This window comes from Mastomys coucha, unplaced genomic scaffold, assembly GCF_008632895.1.
Source record: "Mastomys coucha isolate ucsf_1 unplaced genomic scaffold, UCSF_Mcou_1 pScaffold23, whole genome shotgun sequence".
Lineage (NCBI taxonomy): Eukaryota > Metazoa > Chordata > Mammalia > Rodentia > Muridae > Mastomys > Mastomys coucha.
This window is the reverse complement of record NW_022196906.1, coordinates 75040647-75063834: the sequence shown is the minus strand read 5'-3', so window position 1 is coordinate 75063834 and position 23188 is coordinate 75040647. Positions and strand designations below refer to the sequence as shown.

General features: G+C 39.4%; 1 protein-coding gene across 1 annotated transcript in view; it reads left to right on the top strand.

Annotated features, from left to right (window-relative positions):
- Positions 1-23188, top strand: part of Impg1 (interphotoreceptor matrix proteoglycan 1) — a 123549-nt gene that overhangs the window by 22512 nt on the left and 77849 nt on the right. The window contains exons 2-7 of the mRNA XM_031344992.1: positions 197-427; positions 5424-5590; positions 5855-5883; positions 10760-10824; positions 16665-16768; positions 19738-19890. Coding sequence (XP_031200852.1) covers positions 197-427; positions 5424-5590; positions 5855-5883; positions 10760-10824; positions 16665-16768; positions 19738-19890 — 749 coding nt within the window. The remainder of the gene's footprint in view (positions 1-196; positions 428-5423; positions 5591-5854; positions 5884-10759; positions 10825-16664; positions 16769-19737; positions 19891-23188) is intronic.

Here is a 23188-nt window from a genome sequence, read left to right as displayed (position 1 = left end):
ACATACATATATATGAACAATTCATTATTCTTTTATTTCTGAAACTGCTTTGTCATTTAGGGATTACAATTGTCAACTGTACCAACATAGAAATGTTGTAAACCAGAGGGCCTCTGTTTATTTCACTATCCACATATGGGCACATGTGCACTTGAGTATTTATATGTTCACCATGAAATCGATTTTTCTCTTACAGATACCTCTATTAAAATATACAGTTCTGAAATTAAAAACATAGACAAAGCCCCAAGAATCGAAACAACTGAAAGTACTTCAACAATGCACAAAGTGTCAACCATGAAGCGAATATTCGATTTGGCAAAGCTTCGAACCAAAAGATCAGCACTTTTCCCAGCTGTTAACATCTGTCCACAGGAATCCTTGAGACAGATTTTAGCAAGTCTTCAAGAGTATTATAGACTGAGAGGTAAGGACAGCAATGGGAGCTGAGCCCTTTGTTCTCTTTATCTTCTCTAACCTACAGATGACCTCAGCCCTAAGTATTCATTCCTCCTTGAGAGCTGTAGACATCAGATCACTATCCCAATGGAATCATGGGCCACAAACATACAGAACAATGGCGTTCCTGAGCTCTCATGCTTTAAAATAATTTGTTATGTTACATGGAAACTATTAGGGCCCAGGAAAATCATCAAAATAAGGTTTTGCTTGGTTTGTTTTTTTTTCCAAAGTCCACTATTGAATTTTAATATTGTCCTTCTGAAGTAAAAAGTCTAGGATAGTTGCAGCATCAGGAAGCTGAGAACGCTGATTTATGACTTAGGATTTCTTTTTTTTTTCTTTTTTTCCTTTTTTCCTTCAATAATAAGTTTATTTATTGCTGATCCAGAAAAAAATAAATAAAACGTTTGGAAGTTGAAGTACAGACACAAATTACAAATGGCTTCCATAGTATGCAGGGGACTACTGCACCTTTGGGCTGAGGCACATCGCAATTTTTACCAAGACAATATTGCAGAATGTCTTGAATTCCTGGAAATCATTAGGGAATTAAATCAACCACAGCTGCCAGCAGATGTCCTGCTCATTTCATTTACTTCACATGGACTAAGAATCCACATGACTTTAAAAGAAAAAATAACTATATATTGTAGCTAGTATTCTGTCCTCTAAATAGTTCCAAGCATCCTGTCTCTCTGGGCTAAGTTCATCTTGCATGTGAACGTGGCGTAGACTGGTGTTTTCCCACCTTTATGACACCAGATGTTGTTAGTGTCCATGCCAAAATATGTATCCTCCTGCTCTGTTGAAAGCTGGTTTACAGGAACAAATGGTTCAGTGCCAGCCTGCGATGGTGTGTGCCTTGTTACAATTGAGAACACATTTGTGATCCTGACATCCAGAGACCCTCTTGGATACCTGTACCTACCTGTAGAGGGCCTTGGGCTTTGAGTCATCGTAAGAGTTCTCACTGGATTCTTATATGTCTAATTGTATGTGAAAGTAAAGGGCTATGTGCTTCCTTACAGAAGTCTTAGCCATAGGTAAATGGAAATTACTGTATCACACTCAAAAGGAAAATTCTAATAGCAGAAGTGGAGTACCTTGTATGAACACTCTGAGGTCCTTGCACATTCTCTACAGAAGTTTTTCAGTAAAATACTTGCTAAGGGATATGGAAAGCAAGAATCCCCATTCATCAGTCATGCAAGGAAAAGACGGTGATGTGCGAATTACTTATGCTGAGTGTGCCTACACATTGATCAGATAGCAATGCCAGCTTGTTAATGGACAGAAAGAAGTATGCTTGTGCACACACATGCACACATGCATACACACACATTACTGCTTACTTTTTTCATGCAAAATCTTATTTTTTACAACACTGACATATATAATTCACCAGAGGTATTTGGAATACACTATCACATGGCCAAATTTTGAGCCCTGAATTTTACTTTGTAGCTCTGTATTGTTGATCAGGCTTGCCTCATTCATTCATATTTCCCTGAACAGAACAAAACACTGTTTTTCTCCCCACAGCAAATGACAGTCCATTATCTTTATGGTTACTTTTGGGTGATATGAAATTTTACTATTCATCAGTGTGTGTTTCTTAAGTCTAAAAAAATGGCTCGCAAAGAAACAAGAAATAAGAGCTAGCCACAAAGCTGGGCTCCTTTGATGAACTGACCCACTTACTGGTCTCATCACTGCCTTTACAAAATGATCTGCTGACATCCTCCGACAGACTCTGGGGAGAAAGCTCCCCATTGGGACATCCAATAGAAATAGCAAACTATTTCTTCTTCCCTCAAACCCCCAAGCTTAAAGCACCACAAATGAAATGTGTGAAGCCTTGTGTGGAATCATTACAATGCTGTCCTGAAGCACAAATGCAAGCAATGAGAGATGGTTTCTCACAGTCTCCAGTGGAGCCTCCTCAGAGATACCCAGCCTCCCATACCCCACCATACTGCAGCCCAAGGCTCTCCTCTCTGCTCTTTCTCAATCCAAATGTCAAGTCATCTTTTGGGCTTTTGAGGTAGTTCAGCAGGTAAAAGGACTTGTTATTAACCCCGAGGATGTGATTTGAGTCCCCAGAACCCACAAAATAGGAGAGAATGGATCTGCCACCAATTGTTCTCTGACTTCCATATGTGTGTGTGTGCACACACGCACACACACACACACACACACACACACACACACTTCTCAAAAAAGAACATAAAGAAAATCCACGGCTCTTGTTTTGATCGGTTGTTTTTCTTGTCACTGTGATAAAATACCTGATGACTTAAGGGAAGGAAGGGTGATTGACTCTTGGAAGATGCAGTCCACTGCTGCAGGGAACACTCTGCAGCGGGAGCAGAAGGTGCCTGATCCTATTACTCTTCCATTCAGCAAGCAGAGAAAATGGCACACTGTGCTCCCCTTCTCCTTCACACAGCCTGGGACTGGAGCCAATGGAATGGTGCTGCCCACCTTAGGCAAAGTCTTCCACCTCAGTCAAGTTTAGAAAACCTCACAGACAGACCTACAGGTAGGCTTCCACGTCGAGAACCTGTCGAGTTGATAATCATGACTAAGCATCACAAGTTTCATCCTTGATATGACGAGCCTTATAAACTGCAATGCCTCTGGCAGGTAAATCTTTAAGCAACCTCCTTGTGCTTCAAAAAGTAAATTTTTCTCTTCTCGGTGTCTTTACATAAAGCAGGTATTAATGCCTATTAGGGAAAGCTCAAAAAGGGAAGAGGGAGGAAAAGGAAGGCACAGACTCCATAAACAAAATTCAGCCTCAGTTTCCCTGTATGGCAGGGAACACCTGCAGAGGTCTGTCTTGATATGTCTTCAGACTAATGAGCACACACACACATACATGGGGGGGAGAGGGAGAGGGGGAGGAGAGAGCGAGACATATATATGCTTACATATAATGCACACATTCATACATACTGTAATGCACACATTTCTAATGTCATACAGACACACACACACTCACACACATGTCTAAGAAGCCTGCAAATTTGAGTTTAGGCTTAACTTGGAATAGCTAGTAAGACAAACTCTTGATAAAATTAGTCCAAGCATTAAAATGGACTGAAATAAAATGACAACTATCTGTGTCCTAAAGCAACATGCCCAAGGTTGTATCTCCCTGGTAACAAGAAGGGAATATTGAATCATAGCCTCTCTGATGTTTATGGATATTTTCCATGAAAAACATCAACACTAAGCCTTAGAGGCAGTGGCCGTTTCTTTTATTGTATTGCTGTGTCTCTGGCCATTGGGTAGGGATTGAACTAAACTAGAAGGTACACTCATGGGGAAAGGCAAAGGTAAAATGCATACTCCCAAAGACAGATGGAGTGTGTGGGCTAGGAGGACAGCCAAGACAGGGGGCATGCAAACACTGGACCCACAACTATTAGAGTCTGGACAAGTCTGCAAATTTCCAAGTGTGCTTCCCCAGTGCTGGGGAGACGAGGGGCCATGTGTTCCAGGCTGCTGCTGTCAGAATGGGCACTGCCATCTTTGCAGGAAGCTGAGAGGTCACACTGAAAAGCACATTTTCTATATAGGGCTCTGCACTGCTTGCCTGTGTTTTCATTCAAGGTGAGAGACTAGACCTTTGAGCAGCAGGACTGCTCTCCCCATTACCTCTGTGAGTTACTGTGGAAAGTTCAGCTGCCCTGATGATTCCGGCCAGGTGCTGCTGGCAGATGAGGTAGCCTTTTATTGATCTGAAATCCCCTTTGCTTCTAAAACAGAAAGCATAGAGAAAAGAAGCTGGTGATGTGGGTGGGGATGTGGGACACAAGACGTAGGAGTAAGATTCCAAACTGGCTTGCTTTCATCTCATTCCTCCCACAACTAGTTTTCATTAGAAAGTCAGAGGATGTCCATTTCTCCCCCAAAAGTTCCAATCCCTTCTCAGACTGTAGGAATAAAACAAACAAACAAATAAATAAATAAATAACAACACAAACACTATTGACAATGGAATCTTCTAACATATCTTATTAACTAACCTCCTATACTAACTTTTTACCTATGTACCACTACAGCACATTTTTCTATTGACATCTGAAGTTTTCCATCACAAGCTTAAATAATTAATAAGAATGTTGCTTTCAGTGGGCTGTAAATATTGATATTTAAAATAAAACAAGACTCAGACCATTCTTGTGGTTCAGTGGATTCTCCTGTGCTCTAGGACTATTGAGCCATCAAGTTCTTTTAACAAACAGATTAACAAGCTGTCCTTCAGGGCAGGCGGTGCCCCGATGTGGTTCAGTAGTTGAGCACTTCTCTGATGGAGACCATCAATCGTCCTCACCGAAGGGGAGAATGAAAGTTGGAACAGTGGAGTTTTCATTAAAAAACAAAATCCGAGCTGTGGAGTGGGTTCCAGTAGTAGATTCTGTGAAAAATGGCCAATGTCCGCAATTCAAGAAAACACCACACCTCCTTCTTTACCACGTACCCATATTTCCTTTGCATGTTCCTCTGAGTCTTATTTCTATGTAATTTAAGTTTATGCTTTGCCAAGGTATCTCACCCTGCCTCATTACAGGTTTCCACATGAATATAAGGACCATCCATCCATACCTCATGCCCCATTATCTTTATCGTAGCACATGGTAGGTACTGGAACATTTTAGATGATTAAACGTCCATAGGGTGGGAGGGGAGAAATGTTCCTACCTCAATTATGCAATCAAGATAAGATAACTCCCCACAAATATGTCTACAAGTCAACCCAATGTAGACAAACAATCCCTTCTTGATGCTCTCTGGTTCTGCCTTGTGTTAGTTGACAGTTAAAGCTGGCTAGCACATTTGTGAATTAGTGTATGAACATTAGCATGAAATCACTTTCTGTATTATGACACTGTGTGCTTTGGGGAAAGGGTTTTTCATTTTGCGCCGCTAACTTTAACTGTTTTGTGTTACAGTATGTCAAGAAGTAGTGTGGGAAGCATATCGTGTCTTTCTGGACCGCATTCCTGACACAGAGGAATATCAAGACTGGGTCAGCCTCTGCCAGAAAGAGACATTCTGCCTCTTTGACATTGGGAAAAACTTCAGCAACTCCCAGGAGCACCTGGATCTTCTTCATCAGGTCAGCCTATGCAATGCCCTAGGAGCAGCAGGGCCCCAGCCACTGCCCCTTTGAAATGGTTACTAAGGCCTAAGAGTTACTTGACAAAATACTTAGAGATAGCTGATAAGACAGACAGGAATCTGATTCCTGCAAAAATAATATTGCACAGGCAAGCTGACGTGTAGTTGAAGACAGAAAGAATGAAAATAGACTTTAGCTCTTCAGTTGACATTATCTCTGGGTAAAATTACATTTTATCTTCTTTTTTTTTTTTTTTTTCAGAGAATAAAACAGAGAAGTTTCCCTGGGAGGTAAGTACCCAAAATAGGATTCTGGGTACTCTTGACTTTCAAAAGATCATCTAATGCAGTGCAAGGAAGCTATTGTACCTTGACGATTTGTCAGCCACCAAGATCTGTTTAGGTTACTCTGATAGACAGTGTATGCATATATTGCCCTGAAGATAAATGAGTGCAGAGACGGAAAGGAGATAGACCTGACAGGCAGAGATCGATGTGTGTAAGAAAATGGAATTTCTCACTTTGTGATAACGTATCTAATGTGTATTTTCACTTAAAGGATCTAGAGCAATTAAAAGCTTAATTTTTAGGACTTAAGGCAAACTATTAGTTACATCAGGAAAATACTTAACACGGTCAGAGAGTAACCTGAATTTTGTGTTCTCATTTGGTATTCTGTAAAGCGTTATTATTTCTCAAACTAAATTGCCGAAGCACTGAGCTGTATCCTCAACAAGAATTGAATATCAAATAAGAAAATTGAGTTACAGGGAGAGAGTGTGGGAGAGAGAAAAAGGGCATTAGCTAAAATAATTAAAGAAGAGAGATGCTGTTGCCAAACTCAAAACTCACAAAGCACACTCAGCTGACGACATGTTGAAATCACACACACACACACACATTTAGACATATGAGAACCAGGAAATACTTCAAAATGCATTTCACATTAGTTGCTTTGTTTCTAGTCTGCCACCAACCTGTTCCATAGCTCTGTAAGTTTACACTGTAAGGGGAAAAAATCTAAAATCTGATCTCTCCCAGTAGATATCCTGGCCATTATTTTTTTTTCTTCCTTAAGATCCCTACTTCTAGATTAATAAATCTGGAATGTTACTTTTATATGTTAGTCTTATTTGATGCCAATCAAAATATTCCTTCATTGTCCCCCATTGCCTTCAGAATATACAACTTGCTCTCTCTCCAACCCAAGTCTGTGTACAGGAAGATGCATATTAAGAACTGCATCTGTGGCATCTCTTGGCCTCTGGTTTTTGGGGAGGATCAGCCATTGAAGAGAGTAGTATGGGGTCATTGAATCCCACCAACCCTCTCTCTCATTCTCTCTCTCACTCTCTCTCTCTCTCTCTCTCTCTCTCTCTCTCTCTCTCTCTCTCTCTCTCTCTCTCTCTCTCTCTCTCTCTCTCTCTCTCTCTCTCTCTCTCTCTCTCTCTCTCTCTCTCTCTCTCTCTCTCTCACACACACACACACACATACACACACACACATACCATCACCTTCATGTTCAACTCTGGCCTGTCCAGCAGCTCCTTCCACAGTTTTATATTCTGGTTTCTGTATACACCACCGTTAGAAACCATGTGATAGTGTATTTTTATCTCCCTATTTTTTTCCATAACCTAATAAATAATCACTTTATTCAGTCTTCCTTCAATTACCTTCCTGTTGGTGTTGCTTCTTTCTTCCCAGGCCCTTTAGTGAAGTAGAGGGAAAACTAACTCACGCCCTTTGTCCACTGAGCTCTCCAGTTTGCCTCACATTACCCATGATCCCACTGCTACCACATTCTTACTGCACTCCCTGCTTACCCTGGGCTCTAACCTGAGGGTTTCCTCTCCTGCATGAAAGAACTTAACTCCTCCACACAACATAGCCAAATTCTCCTCTCTTCCAAGATCCATGACTTACCTTTATACTGATGTGACAGAGCACTGTAAATAAGACAACTTATTGAAAACAAGTATCTAAGTGTGCTTACAGTTTCAGAGGGTGAGTCCATGACCATCGTGGTAGGGAACATTGTAGCAGGCAGGCATGGCACTACAACAGCAACTGAGAGTTCACTTACAGCTTCAGGCAACAACCACAAAACAAAGAGAGGAAGAGGGACATGGAAACGGAGATGAAAGGGAGAGGGAGTAGGAGGATGAGGGGAGGGAGAGAGAGAGAGAGAGAGAGAGAGAGAGAGAGAGAGAGAGAGAGAGAGAGAGAGAGAGAGGAAGAGAGGAAGAGAGGAAGAGAGAGAGAGAGAACCAACTGGCAATGACCTGGGCCTTTGAATCCTCAAAGCCCACTCCCAGTACCATACCTCTTCCAATAAAGACACACCTCCTGATCCTTCCTAAACAGTTCTATCAACTATAGAGCAAGCATTCAAATACATGAGCCTATGGGGGCCATGTTCATTCAAACCACCACACTCCAAGTAGACTCCCAACCCCCACAGTGTCTGCACAGCCCATGCAAAGCTGAAGCCTGTCTTGAGCTTTCTGCTCTGCTTGGCACCACCTTCTTGCTGAACATTTTCTTCCTTTTCCTGCTTTCCTGTGAAAGTACAAACTCCTTGGCAGCAAGACCCATGCAATACTCTACACCTTCTCTACAAGACAGCAGGGCTGTCTCCCGTTTTCTTAATCAAGTATGAGTGCTGAACTACTCTCACTCACTTCAACAAGGCATTGCTAGGAGGGACTGCATGGCCCAGGAAAGGCTTCAGCCTGCACCACTGCCTTTCTTCACAAGAATATTGTGAACAGAATTCACAGAAATTTTCTCAGTTTAAATATTGGACTGACTCCTACTTTTGAAAAGGCCTTAATGCTAAGAAGAGACCACACACATGAAATGATATCCACAAAACATTTTAATTCTTGATAGAGAAACATGAAAAATTATGAAAGGTTCACCTCTCCCAGACAGAGAAAGAAATTCTATTCCTGCCTGAGCCCATAGCGTTATTAAAAAGAAGTAAGAGATCACACTCACGGAAGCTTCAGATACCAAGTCAGGAAAAGGGAAATTTCTCTTCCACATAAAACCATTCCAAGAAGAAAAGAGAAATTTCTCTGTCCTCCCTAGTCCATAATTCTGCCAATTTCAAATGGCTTTTAAATAAAAGCCAACACAAGAACCAGGTATCCCAGATTTCCATCCAGAGCTTCTGGCGGGTAGTACAAATTGCCAGCTTAGAGGAAGGATCACACTTGATGGTAAAGGATAAGGACAGCATCCAAGAGAGCAACACACACTGGGATGCTAGTCTGCAACTCAGCAGTGACCATGGTTACCATCACTCTCCTTCTCTTGCTTAGTTTCTTTATCACAGCAACTTGGAACAAGGAGAGTCCAGTGATTCTGAGACCTCGGCATAAAATTAAAAAGAAAGGAAATTTGTCTAAATCATAAATGCCACAGTGCTTGACATTTAAATGTCATCTCCATAAAAGCTATTTGTTAAGCATATACCAGAAAAATAGTAAGAATGGCTGATTTCAAATTCCAGTAGAATTTAAGTTTATATTGTCCTATATCTACCAATATACTCATCCACTGCTAAAACTGACACCTATGTTCCTGTTTATACCAATTTTTAATATTATATACTAATCATATTTAATAGTTTCATTTTCATACATATATATAAAATATACTTTGACTATTACCATGCCACACATGCTCTCCTTCCCACTGGTCCTCCCAAATATACAACAGACATTCATTGATTTGTTTGTGTGTGTGTGTGTGTGTGTGTGTGTGTGTGATATGAATGTATGTTCATGTTTATGCAATTGTGCTTACTTGTGCTATGTATGTGGAGGTTAGAGGTCAATGTGATCGTCACAATCACTCTCTATTTTTCTTACTTTTGAAACACAGTCTCTTACTAAAAGCTGAGTTCTCTGTCTCAGTTAGACTGGCTGGCTAGTGAACCTACTAGATCCCCCTGTCTCCAACACCCAGTGCTGGGATTATAGACCTGTATCTCTGTGCCCACACCTTATATGAATTCCGGAGAATCCAACTTCAGATCTTCATGCTTGCACCCTGAGCACTTTACCCACTGACCCGTCTCCCAGTCTTAAACGTCCATCTTTATTGGCCAGAGTGCACAACAGCAGAAATACTAGTACCTTAAACATTACTCTTCCTGGCACTTTGGAAAGCGCTGGCATAACAGAGATGTGCAGGTGTAGTGTTCTCTCAGTGCAGTCTAGATGGCTATGGAAGAACCAAACACCAGCCATTGCTTTCCATCTTCTTTCATGAAGCACACACAAAAAAATTATATATCATACTAGAAAAGACACTATCAGTTGGGACCTAACAGATTAGAGAAGCAAATCTTTCCATGAGATCCAAGAGCTTACAGCATCACAATTCCTTTCCACTATTTCCTATTAGTAATGGGCTGATGCTGAATAAGCAGACAATTCTGCCACTGAGACCTTGGGTCTGACCCTAGAATATCTCCCACATTGCCATCCATGGATCTGAAGTCTGACCCCCAAGTTCCTGACTGGTTATCACTGTGCACTACTGTTGTCAAAAGAACACAGATATCATAAACCCGTACTATCCAGAAACTATTCCTTCCCACTCCTTTAAGGATAACAGTTCTTTATTGGGTAAGCACATACAAAGGAGTCTGAGATTTGGAGGGGATAGCCTAGTGTTCAATTATATCACCTATTACTTTCTACACCAAGAACACTGTGTGTGCAATGGAACAGTAAAACATTGGGTCACAAGCGGAGTTCAGTTCTGCCTACTGTAGAAGTAAGTGTTCCCTACCCTGAGAACACACAAAGCCAAGAGGCTCAGAGGAGTCAGACAGAACCATTCAAAGAGGATGTTTGAAATCTTCTTCAATTATTCAACATACAAATATACAAATCTAAGTATCGTATACAATATATAAATTTCAATTATTTAATATACAAATATAAATATTGTATATAATATACAAATCTGCAATTATTCACTATATAAATATATATTAAAAATAACTAATAAAGAATAAATAAATCTAGATTACAATATGTTTTCCCCTAATATTTAGTCTATATATAGTATAGGCAAGCTCAAATGTAGACCCCTGCCATCACATTTCTCTGTATCACCACTTCTTTCTCTTCTTTTGTACTAATAGAAAAGATGAGGTAGCCTCCATGGAGACACTGGGAATGTCTACCGAAGCTTCCATGTTACCCACAGGTAAGTTTGGAACTCACTTCATCTCCTTCAAACCATCATGGAAAAGGTACTTGCAAAGCACTCATGTAACCAGGTTTGTAAACCAAATACCTTTAGTTGCTGAGTAACTTGCCAACCCTAAATATAAATTTTTAATGTTTACTCAAAAACAGAAATAATAATTTTGTTTATTAGACATTTACAATTTATTTTTCATGCATTTTAATATGGCAGTCTTACCATGTTCCCTTATAATTTAATAATACTTTAGTGAGTACGACAGATGATACATGTCTATGAAAAGATCGTGAGTTTGAAGCCAACCTGGGCTATATAGTGAGTTCAGGATTAGACTGAATCACATAGCAATACAGTGTGTTAAATATAAAATATATGTTCTAGGATGTATTTTGGATGTACATGCACCACATGTGTACAGTGCTGGTGGGAGGGTAGAATAAGGTGTCCAGTCACCTGGGACTGGAATTACAGCTGTGAGCCACCATATTGGGACTGGGAACCAATCTCAGGTCCTCTACAAGAGCATCAAATGCTCTTAACCATTGAGCTATCTCTCTTGTCCCATGTTACATATGCTTTTAAGTATATAGAACTGTTAAACTTCTGGGAAACGATTTTTTAAGTAATGTTAATAATATTTTTAAGAAAGCACATTTTGGAGTTGGAAGGATGGAGGTCAGTAGAGTGCTCTCCTGGATATCTAAATCACTTCCGCTGGATATGGAACTCTGTGCCTATAAGCCTGGCACTTGGGAAAGGGAGGCAGGAAGATCAGAGCTTGATATCATCTTGGGCAACAAAGCAAGTTTGAAGCCATAATGAGTTTGGTATATGAGACCTGTATCATTTTTTTAAAGAGAGGGGAAAGATGTTCCTTTAAATCTATACATTAAAATATAGAGTATTTAGACAATGAAAATAGAGTTCATATCTATTTACTGACTTTAGAGAAATCTGCTGTGACTTCATTTTTATATTTTTTAAGTTAAAATAATTTAATATTTCTAGACTTACTTCTAGATAATAATGCAACAAGACTAGTGCAAGTTCAATTACAAAGAGTGAAAACATCCTTTAACCAGAAGTTGCCTAGTTGTTAATTCCCCTTATAAATGGGTGAAGTTTGACCTGCGATTCTTAATATCAAGACTTATTTGTAAAAGTATTATTTAGAGAAAATATTCATTAAAAAAAACTCATGCCACTTTTTGTAATATAGTACAATATATTCAAGCTATTAAAAGTTGTTTTTCTGTTTTTAAAAGTGGAAGATAGTATGTCTTATCTGTCAAGAACCTTCATAACAAAATTAAGTATAGTAGAATAAAGACTAAATAGAAACTATCTTAATGCCTAAGGGTGGGTCAGGGAATTGTAGAAGAATTCCAGCAGTATTCAGACTACTTTGGCAACCAATGGGTTTGGCTGGCACTTCAGTCTTCATTGTGTCCTCACTGACAGCCACTTTGTTACTATAGAAAAATTGAGGACAACCAAAGGGCTATTTTTGACAATGGGCTTTGATAGTGGGACTATACATTAATTTGGGTTGCTTCTGTAGATAGTAATCTACTCTCAGATTACTGCTGGCGTTTGAACCCAGTAACTCAAGCACAACAGTTGAGGTTTATCTATTGAGCTACACACAGTCCAATAGAGATTGACTGACATCTCAAATCTACTATAACTAATGCCAATTGATCACTCCAAGGATTTCAAAACTGTACACTACTGATGATCAGAAAGTTCAACCAAAAACCTAATGCCAGATCCACATGCATGTACCATTGCAGAAGCATATGAAACATAAAATTAAAATTAAAAAACATAGACACTACACCTTCTCAAAAAAATTACCAAATCCACAGTAATATATTCTAATAAGAGTAAGTAAAATGAAACCCAAACAACAAATTTTAAAAAATAGTTATTAGAACAAGGGATTCACTAAAGAAATAGACTAAAAACAATTAAATTGAAACTATGAACACAGAAATTTCAATAAGTCAAATAAAAAAATCAGTGGAAAGATGCACAGAACAGTTGATAAAGTTGGAGACAAAATATCAAAGCTTAAAGGCACGATTATGATTTATAACACTCAGACAATGACAGATACCATAATGAAAGAGTACAAATAAAACATATGAAAACTATGAGACACCACTAAAAGATGAAATTTATAAATCCTTAACATAGAAGAAAAAGAAATAGAAAGAGCATGTACATGCATGCATGAGTACGAGTACGAGTGTGTGTGCGCGTGTGCGTGTGTGTGTGTGTGTGTGTGTGTGTGTGTGTGTGTGTGTGTGTGTGAAGCACAGGAAATACACCAATTAGATTATAGGGGATGATTTCCCAAAACTACAGAAAGACATGGCCATCCAGATACAGGAGGCATTAAAAATGACAAAGACAAGACCAGAAAAGAGCTTCCTTATGTCAACAGTAGAGTTAAAACACTAATTATGCAGACAAAGGGGGAGGGCAGGAGGGCGGGAGGGAGGGAGGGAGGAAACAAGAAAGCTTCAAGAAGGAAGCAACAAGTTACACAGAAAAGCTCACTGAGGAATGTGACAGGAACACTAAAAGCAAGAAGGACATGGAGTGATATGTACCAAGCTCTGAAAAACAATAGCCGCCCATTCAGGTTACTATATCTAACAAAACTGTCTTTCTAAAGTGAAGGGAAAACTAAAACATTCCACGAAAAATACACACTAAAGAAACTAAAGGTCACTGAGAGAAGCACTACCAGACTAATACACCCTGAGCTAAACTGATCTACGAACCCAAAGAAAAAAATAAGCCACACTGTAATAGCGGTAAGTGAAGAAGGGGTAGAAGGGTTCACATATTACAAAAGAGCAAAAGAGCAAGAATTAATATTTTTGTCAATAGTTTTATTTCTCCAATCAAAAGTCATGTACTAACAGGCTGGATTTAAAAGCAACCTCTCTATTTTCTGTAATAAACACAAAGACAAACACAGACTTAGGGTAGAAGGATGGAAAAGGTATTCCAGGCAAATTAAACTAGAGAGCCAACAGATATAAATATATGAATGTCTAATGACTAGACATCAAATGGAAAGTAGTCAAAAGAAATAAAGGAAGTAACTTCATACTGTTTGAGGGAACAATCCATCAAAAGGCTATTACCATCCCAAACATATATATACCAAGGATCTAATACCTAGTTTTATAAAACAAATATTACTGGATATTAATGTGCAGATTTACCTAAACACAATTACAGTGTATTTGTGTTGTAAATAAAGTGTATAGATGTACATACAGGCAAAGCAACCATATCCAGCTCTTACCAAGAGACAAGTTACCAAGACAAAAGACTCAAAAAAAGCAACATTAGAATTAAAAGACATTATAGTTCAGATGGACTTACAATCGTTTGCAGGATGCTCTATCCAAACACTGCGGAATATAAGCATACCTAAGCAGCCTACAAAACTTTCTCTAAAACAGATCCCATTTTAGGATTGATAATTACGACTTATAACATTCAGACAGTGGCATGTATCATAACAAGCATAATAAATTGTGCTGTATGACCACAATGAATAAAATAAGAAATCAATAAAAACTATAGGAAATATATATATATGTTCATTGCACATATATTTCTTTATTCCATTGCATTTGCTAACAAGAATGACAGCTGAGCTAACCAGAACATCCAACCAAATGACATGTACTGATTTACCCAAAAGTATCACCTTCTCCAACACCCTGTCACACAGTAACAAAACGCTATAAGTAATCATAGTTTATTGTGTATTTAAAAAGAAAAAATGGTTTTGATTTTCACAAAGAAATATAAATGTTTAAAGAAATAGACGTAGTGACTCCAACTTAGACATTACACAATGCATAAGCTTGATATTCCATGAACATGTATAATATTACATATCCATTGAAATGAGCATGTATAATATTATGCGTCCATTGAAATAGGTTTGGACTGAAGAGTGGTTAAGAGATTTCATTGCTCTTGTAGAGGACCTGGGTTTGATTGTCAGCACCTACATGGCAGCCCACAACCATCTGTAACTCCAGTCCTAGGGGATCCAGTACACTCTTCTGACTTCTACAGACACCAGTCACACACAAAGTGTATAAATGTACATACAGGCAAATCAACCATACACATGAAATAATAAAGCAAATGAATCTAAAATAATTAATATGTGAATATGCTTTAAGTCATTCTCCAGCTAAGTCGAATGCTCTCACTAAAAACCACAGTTCCACACCCAATGCAATGACATCACAGAACCTCAATAGGGCTAAGGAACACTTAAAAAGAGTTGGAGTATGAAGAAAGAACAATATTTTTATTGATATATCTTGTTTCCAACAGCTTAAAATTAACCAATACATTCTATTTTGTCTAATTTTTTTCATTCATTTATTTATTTTATTGAGTGTATGGTGGAGGAGGGAAAATGACTCAAAAGGGAGGGAGGCAGGGAGGGAGGGAAGAAAGGAGGGAGGGAGGAGGGGAGGGCAGTCTTTCCATGCTGGGGATGATCCATGCCTTGGGAAGGAAGGCTGTCAGTCCATCTAAATGGGCTGGTACGTAGTCATGGTGCTTTATTGAAAAGACTTTGGTTCTGGCCTCCCATTTGATTCCCAAAGGGCAGGCAGTCTGGGAACCCTGTCTCACAATGGTCTAAACCCAGCTCACATTCCCTATTAGTGGGTCAACAATCCATTGCTTCACAATGATAGGAAGAGCTGACATCGAAGGATCAAAATCGAGGTGGCTAGGAACGCTTGGCTGCCACAAGCCAGTTATCCCTGTGGTAACTTTTCTGGCACCTCCTGCTTAAAACTCAAAAAGTCAGAGGGAAGCCTAATTTTTTTAAAAAAAAGATATTTCTGACTAAGTATAAACTAACTGATTGCAACACCATTTTCCTTGAACATTTCTAATAAAACTTAGGATAAAATAGCAAACCACATAGATTAAAATGACTTATTCCTTGAATAGAGTGAGAAGGCCCCTTTCTTGGTATCAGTAACTGTTCTAAGTGTTTTCCAGGGATCTGCAATTGTTGGTCCTAAAGGAATTGCTTAAAGAATGTCCTGAGGAGCTGGAGAGATGGCTCAGTGGTTAAGAACACTCTGCTCTGACAAAGCCCACAATGGTAGCCCACAACTCACCATAACTCTAGTGCCAGAGGAATCAAAGCTCTCTTCTGATGGCTGTGAGCCAAAGGCAAACTAATGGTGCACATAGCATATGCAGTCAAAAATACTCAAAATAAATAGATAGATGGATAGATGGATAGATAGATAGATAGATAGATAGATAGATAGATAGATAGATCCAAAAACAGAAGAGTAAAGGGGCAATTAACAGTATCTTACTGTTCTTTCATCTCTTGGAGTCCTTGATCTAAATTTTAATAATTAAAATGTATTGATTGTTAAAGCAATATGGACTTTAAAGACTTGAGTAATATTCTAAGATAATATTCAGAACAAATTCAATATAAATACTCGTCTTTACACAAGTCACAAAGAGTCACAAAGAGAAACACTAATCAACTCTCATTAGATAAATCAATTAACTGTACCACATGTAGTATAAACCCAAATTTTGGACCCATAAGAACTAACTTAATGAATAGTGGAAGCATGACTTAATAGTTTTTTTTTTTCAAAAACATATGTATGGAATCACTGAAAAATGAGCTTAGAATCCACTTATCTAGGGTGACAGAAAAGACATATGGAATTATGGAATTTTGACATTGTTCTGATTTAAAGTCTTCTCATCTTATTTTTTGCCTGAAATCCCTCTAATTCCTACAGATGTTCCCAGCATGTCACTGGAGCGCTTCTCTCTTCCTCCTGATGACACAGACCTCAAGGAGATTCTCAATGTCACCCTCAAAGACATCCAGAAGCCTGCAACAGTAAGACAACTGTTGGTACAGATTTTTATGCACCTGTCTGGTCTTTTCTTTTTATGTTCTCTTTTTCTTCATATTTATTTGTATGTGATGAGCATACATAAGTGTGTATGCATGTTCACCTGCATGTGGGCACAGGAGTGCAAGGATTATAGGCAGGCTGCCATGCTCCCTTGGCATTGCCTTGGATTCTGGGAACCAAGAGCCTTAGTCTTCATGCTTACACAGCGAGCACTACTAACAAGCTGAGTTGGACCTCTAGCTTTGATTGTTTTCTTCAGTAAACTAGGGAAAGGGGTGAAAGGATCAGATACTCAACATTTTTAATACTGTGTCCTCATCACTCACATTATCTCAGTGTCTTTATCCTATTCACTATTCTCATCTCATCCTAAGGAAATAAATAGGTTGAAAATTAGGAGAAGATAGGGAGAATGACAAAAGCAAGCAGGAACCCTTCTCTCCTGTACCTAACAGATACTTGTGTGCAATAGGTCCTCCCAAAGCATTAAAAATTAATCAATCAATCAATCACAATCAATTCAGTCACTCTATACCAAAAGATAAGCCTTGTTGACAGCTTATATTAGTCTCTATAATGTCATATCAGTATTAGTGTCTATCATATGCAGCATAAGTATATCAATTTATGTTTCAAAATCCATCAAGCCAGAGAAAAATAGAGTGTTCTAAGGTTAAGAGGCTATGTATGTAAGAGGTCACCATGTAGACGGGTGCAGCTATGATAGGTATTTAGAATATCAAAATAGGAAATGTTACACACACACACACACACACACACACACACACACACACTAAATCTAGGCAGTGCTGAAGCAGAGAAACATGGCCCTTGTTATTCATGAGAAGCAGAGCCAGCAACCCAAAGAATGACAAGAACCTCCCATCCTTCCACTGCTGCTGCACGCACACCTGCTCTCTCACCTGGAATCTACGGGAGGATGCTCTTTTCCTCTGTCCCCATCCTTTCAACTTCCCTCCAAGGCACAGGGCAGGGAGAAGAAAAAATTCCATCTTACCAGCTCTGTTTCAGAAATCCTGACTAGCAGCCTGCTGGCCACTCTATTGCCCTTCAGACAAGATGGCCTCAGGTGCAGCTGAACTACTGCTGTGAACAAGGAAGAAAAATAATGTGTTTTTTTGGGGAAAAACAAATTCTGCCTCACCAACAGGGAAAGTGCTATTAGGGAAAAAGGTATTTTGTAATTCAAAGTATTTAATATAAAATTTGTAAGATGACTAATCTTTCTTCTCCCTTTCTTCACATTGCCTATGTGCTATCCTTCAACATCTAAAGAAGGTACCTCCCGCTGTGTAAATATCCCCACATCTTTTGTCTGGTATCTGCCATATCCCCTGAAGAGCATCCTCAACCATCTGTAACTATTTCCCATTCTTTTGCTCAGCAAATATTTTTACTAAAGTCCACTAATGTGCCAAGACTAGACATTGCAACAAGTATCCAAGATCAGCAAGATAGCTCCTGCACCAAGGAACATATATGCAGTTATGCATGGCAGAGTAACTTGAGTGCTATGATTAAAGATGGCAGGATAAATTACTGAGAAAAATGATAATCTGGGACAGACTGTAGGGGTACACACCTTAGCTTTGCATACTCAGTGAGTTTTATGTGTAAATGCCCCCTTTGGTTTTACATTTAGGGATTACATACAGTAAAGAATTGTGTGGAGCAACAGGACTTGCAGATATAGAGAGGGCAACAGGCAACTGCAGAAGCAGATGCCAAACAAGAGATCGAAATGCAGTTCAAAGGAGGCAGAGGCAAAGATTTCTATACTCCAAGTAAAGAAAAAGTAGTTCAGACAAAACATAGAATGAGTAAAATGTATATGAGAGGAGAGAGAGAGAGAGAGAGAGAGAGAGAGAGAGAGAGAGAGATGTTGCTGGAGGTGGGAGCATTTTAAATATTTTAAACAGACTCTCCAGGAGAAGAAAAGCGGACAATGTAGTGCCTGATTAATCTAGCAGTCATGGCTGCAGAATAAAACTAAAATTATTCAAGCAGACTGGAATAAGACCTTAGAGAACATTAAAAGGACAGAAAAGGACTCTGGGTTTTAACCACAAGTAATAGGGAGTCTCTGGAGGTACTAGGTGAGAGGAATTTCAAAACCTATCTTTTACATGTGGACTATAAATAGAATAATACCCACCCCACTCCCAGAGTCCAGAGGAGGAGAATGTGAACACTGAACCAAAGAACGCAGATTCCAGTCATATCTAAGGAATCATCTTTAGTGAGCTGTTACACAGAATGCTGACCATAATAAGTAAAACCACATCATATACTTCAAAGTTGCTAGGAGAATAGATTTTAATGTTTTACACACACACACACACACACACACACACACACACACACACATATACACAGACAAGAAGTTTTTGAATTTTAGGTGCTGGATATATTAATAAGCCTAACACAACCTCGCCAGACTATAAACATAGATCAAAACCCATTGTACCCTATAAGTATAGATATTGTTATTTTAAAATATATTGAAACTGGATCATGAGTGTTATGCTTGTAACTCCAGCACTTGAAGGGCAGAGGCTGGACCAAGAGTTCAAGGCCAGACTTAACTATATAGCAAGTTTCAGAATCGTTTGGGGGACAATGAGACTCTTCCTCAAATAAATAAGTAAATACAACTTGAGGAGTGCCTCGAGTCCAAGGCTAGCCTGAGCTACAAAGTGAGACTCTGAAGAAATAGCCAACCCAAGGAAGTTCTAGAACTTTGCCTTACTGTGTCTCTTACTACAATTCAGAAGCAATTCATAAGTCACAGGGCTTCTATTCCTAAACCACTTGGACCTTCATAGTGCAATTCGTGATACAATGGCAACATATATAATATAATATTGTCGATTGTGTGTTGTTTACATTAATAGAGCCCCTTTCATTGTTTTTGTTGTTTTTAACCCAGGAAAGTAAAACAGAACCTACACATGTGTCTGAATTCTCATCAGAGGAGAAGGTGGAGTTCAGCATCTCTCTGCCAAACCACAGGTTCAAGGCAGAGCTCAACAACTCCGGGTCCCCATACTACCAAGAACTGGTGGGACAATCCCAACTGCAGGTAAGTCGACCAGCCTGTACACGCATACCCCAAGTCATAGCACCATCTGAGAGCCAACAGAGTATTATTTGTCCTTTGGCTAGTAGTTCCAATTTCTTGTGATCAGGCATCCATTGTTAAACACTAAAAAGAAAACTAATACTACATTAAGTTCCAAAATGTTGAGGCAGATTATCCATTCTAGCTTTTCCATTTGTCAATGTTATTTATGTTTAAATTATCTTCAATTTTTAATAAATTTTAAGTTCTCTTAACCAAAAGCCACAAATATTCTACATATGTAAGTTGCCATTACAGTAATGACTCATAAGTAAACACTCTTCCAAAAATCCATCAAGGTGTATATTAAATGCTTTCATCATTTTGTATGTCAATTATATATCAGTTAAGCTGATTAAAATTTTAGATTAACATAAAATATAATCACCTAGGCATCAACTAGAGAATCTAATTGATTGAAATATGAATTTTCAGTTCATATGACTATATCCCTACTAATATGTCTACTTCTGCAACTTGAAAGGCATCTATGTTTACCACTACACCACCAACGCTACCTTTGCAATTTGATACAATTTAAATATATGATATTAAGTGGATATAATTAAAGTGAATATCCATCAATTACTAGAGCCAGAAGTAAACCAAGATATCATTCCTGTCTTTGAGCATTACCATACCTCTTTGTCTTTGGCTGAACTGAAAGGTTCTTTAATGCTCTACAGGATAACTCCAACTATGTTGTTGAGTGTAGCATATAGATGCTGAGGGTAGCAGTTGAGAATGGGAAAAAGGAGGCAGCAAGGGCTGTAGACATGCCCAGGGTTCTTACAAACTGTATACCAAGTATAGTGAGTTCATCTCAGAGGCACCCAGCCTATTGGTGGCCTCTGGAGTGGAGTGAAGAGAGATGACTCCCAGACCTGTAAAGCTACCTGTGAGTCCTGCCAAGAGCTCCAGGGATGCAGCTCTCCTTAGTCATCACCACTGTTGGAGCAAGCTTTTTGGTGATGAAATTGCACTTGAGGTGTTTCTAGTCCTATAAATCGCCCTTCACATATACTCCTGTATGTAACCCCAACGAAAAGAAAAAACAAAAAGTATTGGTTCAATAAGTTGGATTTGGTTAACATCATTCCTTTGCTCTGCTGTGGGTTTCATATATGGAGTGAACAAATGCTCATGTGTTAAGTCATCAAGACCAAGAAGGCAGAGGGAGTGAATACTAAAAGTGAGGGAAATTTCCAAATAGTTGATATTTCTGTCGACTAGAGTGAAAGAGAGATGGTAATGAATGGAGATGAGACCAAGCTAGAAATGAAAGCCAGGTCTTATCATGGTGCCCAGATGTTCTAAAATCACCCTAACTGTTTCAAGGATTTGCTAAACAATGTTTTAAATACCAAATGGTACAAGTAACAAACACTTCATTTTGTTTATTAATCCACGTCTAAGTACTGGTATATGGTTCATGAACACTACAGAACCCTTCCCTTTCAAGCTAATATAAGTGATACTTTATAATTATTTGACTTTCCGATGATAAAGAGAGGGGTGGGAGGTCAAGTCTTTATGTATACATCTCCTCCCTAGGGGAGAGGTGAGCACTGAATTCTCAAACTATGAGAAGCAGGGATCCTTTGCTATATGGCTATAGGCTCTTCTCTAACTTGGTAATTCTAAAGTACCTAAAACATCATAATAAGGAACATTATTAGGCCCCATCTAACTGTAACCTAAATCCTAACCTTAATCCTAACATTAACCTTAACTCCCTGTTCATCACTGAAGGAAGTCAGGACAGGAACTCAAGCAAAGCAGGAATCTGGAGGCAGGAGCTGATGCAGAAGCTCATTCCTTATGGCTTGTTCACCCTACTTTCCTATAGATCCCAGGACCAGCAGCCCAGGGATGGCATCATGCACAATGAGCTAAACTCTCTCCCATCGCTCACTAGTTAAGAAATGACTCACAGGTTTACCTACGGCCCAATCTTATGGAGGCATTTTCTCCACTGAGACTCCTTCCACTCCGATGACTCCAGCTTGTGTCAAGGTGACATAAAGCTAGTCAGTAAAGCATCATTCCTTCTTTAGAGAGTGAGGAAAGTGAAAGGGGTGGGGTGGGGAATTAACATCCCCAACTGGCACAGCCATTACCCAGCAAAGAGAAGACTCCAACCCAGGTAGTCAAACCTTGCTCCTTTATCACTACCCAATACTTCTTATTTTTCCTAAATTAATGTTTATGGAAAAGGGGTAATTGTATCACCAAGTCACCCCCTAGCCCCTGAAAAGCTGACTAAGCAAAGAAGTCTATGTCTTGTCCAGCTTTTGCTCCAAAGAGCATCATCCACCACTACTTAAGTCCCAGTCCTCTGTAGTACCTGTCTGCTCACCAGCTCCTGAGCAGGATGACTCCAAGGCCTGCATTAGAAACTCAATCAGTGTGCCCCACCCTTAGCGTGTATTAGCACAGTCACTTGGGCCTCATCAGGAATTAATGGACAGTGCTTTGCAGTCATTTAATTTCCACAATAAACCTAATGAGCAATTTAATACAAATGTCAAAAGGAATCACTTGGTTGTTGTCGGAATGCTTTCTCCTGTGCAAACATTCAGGGAAACTCAGCTGTAGCGGCTTTTTTATAGCCCCGCTCACATACATTCTGGCAGATTCAGGGAGACCCCTGTGCATTTGGTATTATTAATAAGGTTAAGTGGGCACTTAATTAGTAATTTAGTGGCTAGTGGTTCATGATTGGAAGGTCCCCCAGTAGATTACTTAGCGGAATTAACTGAAGGGTTTTGTCATCGTGTCCCTAGACACCATATACACCCTCTGGTGCAAAGCTGACTCTTAATCAAACTCAGGTTCACAAGGAGGCATAGACAGAAAGAAAAAACAACCCTGCCTTGTGACATACTCCTAGAGGGAACGGAGGACAGCATTCCCAGGCTTAGCAAGGGCAACTTCCATGGGTGTGCTTCCATGCTTCACTGGCTGCTTGCACAGTAGGCTAGGGTCTCTGTAAAGAGAATACTTCAGACCATTATAACCTGCTGCAAATACTGCAGCACACCCTTGAGCCTTCACACCCTAAATTCACTGGGGTTCCATAGCTGTACCTGCAGGTCACCGCAGGAGGCCTGACCTATGTCTTGCCTCCCACATAAAGCCCAGCTCCATAGAACCTGGCCGCCCTTCCCCTGGTTCTTCTCTGTTAAGCTCATTACAGGCACACAAATTTATTTCCCTAGGCCTCCTCCCCGTCCCCATGCTCACCCCCCACAAATCA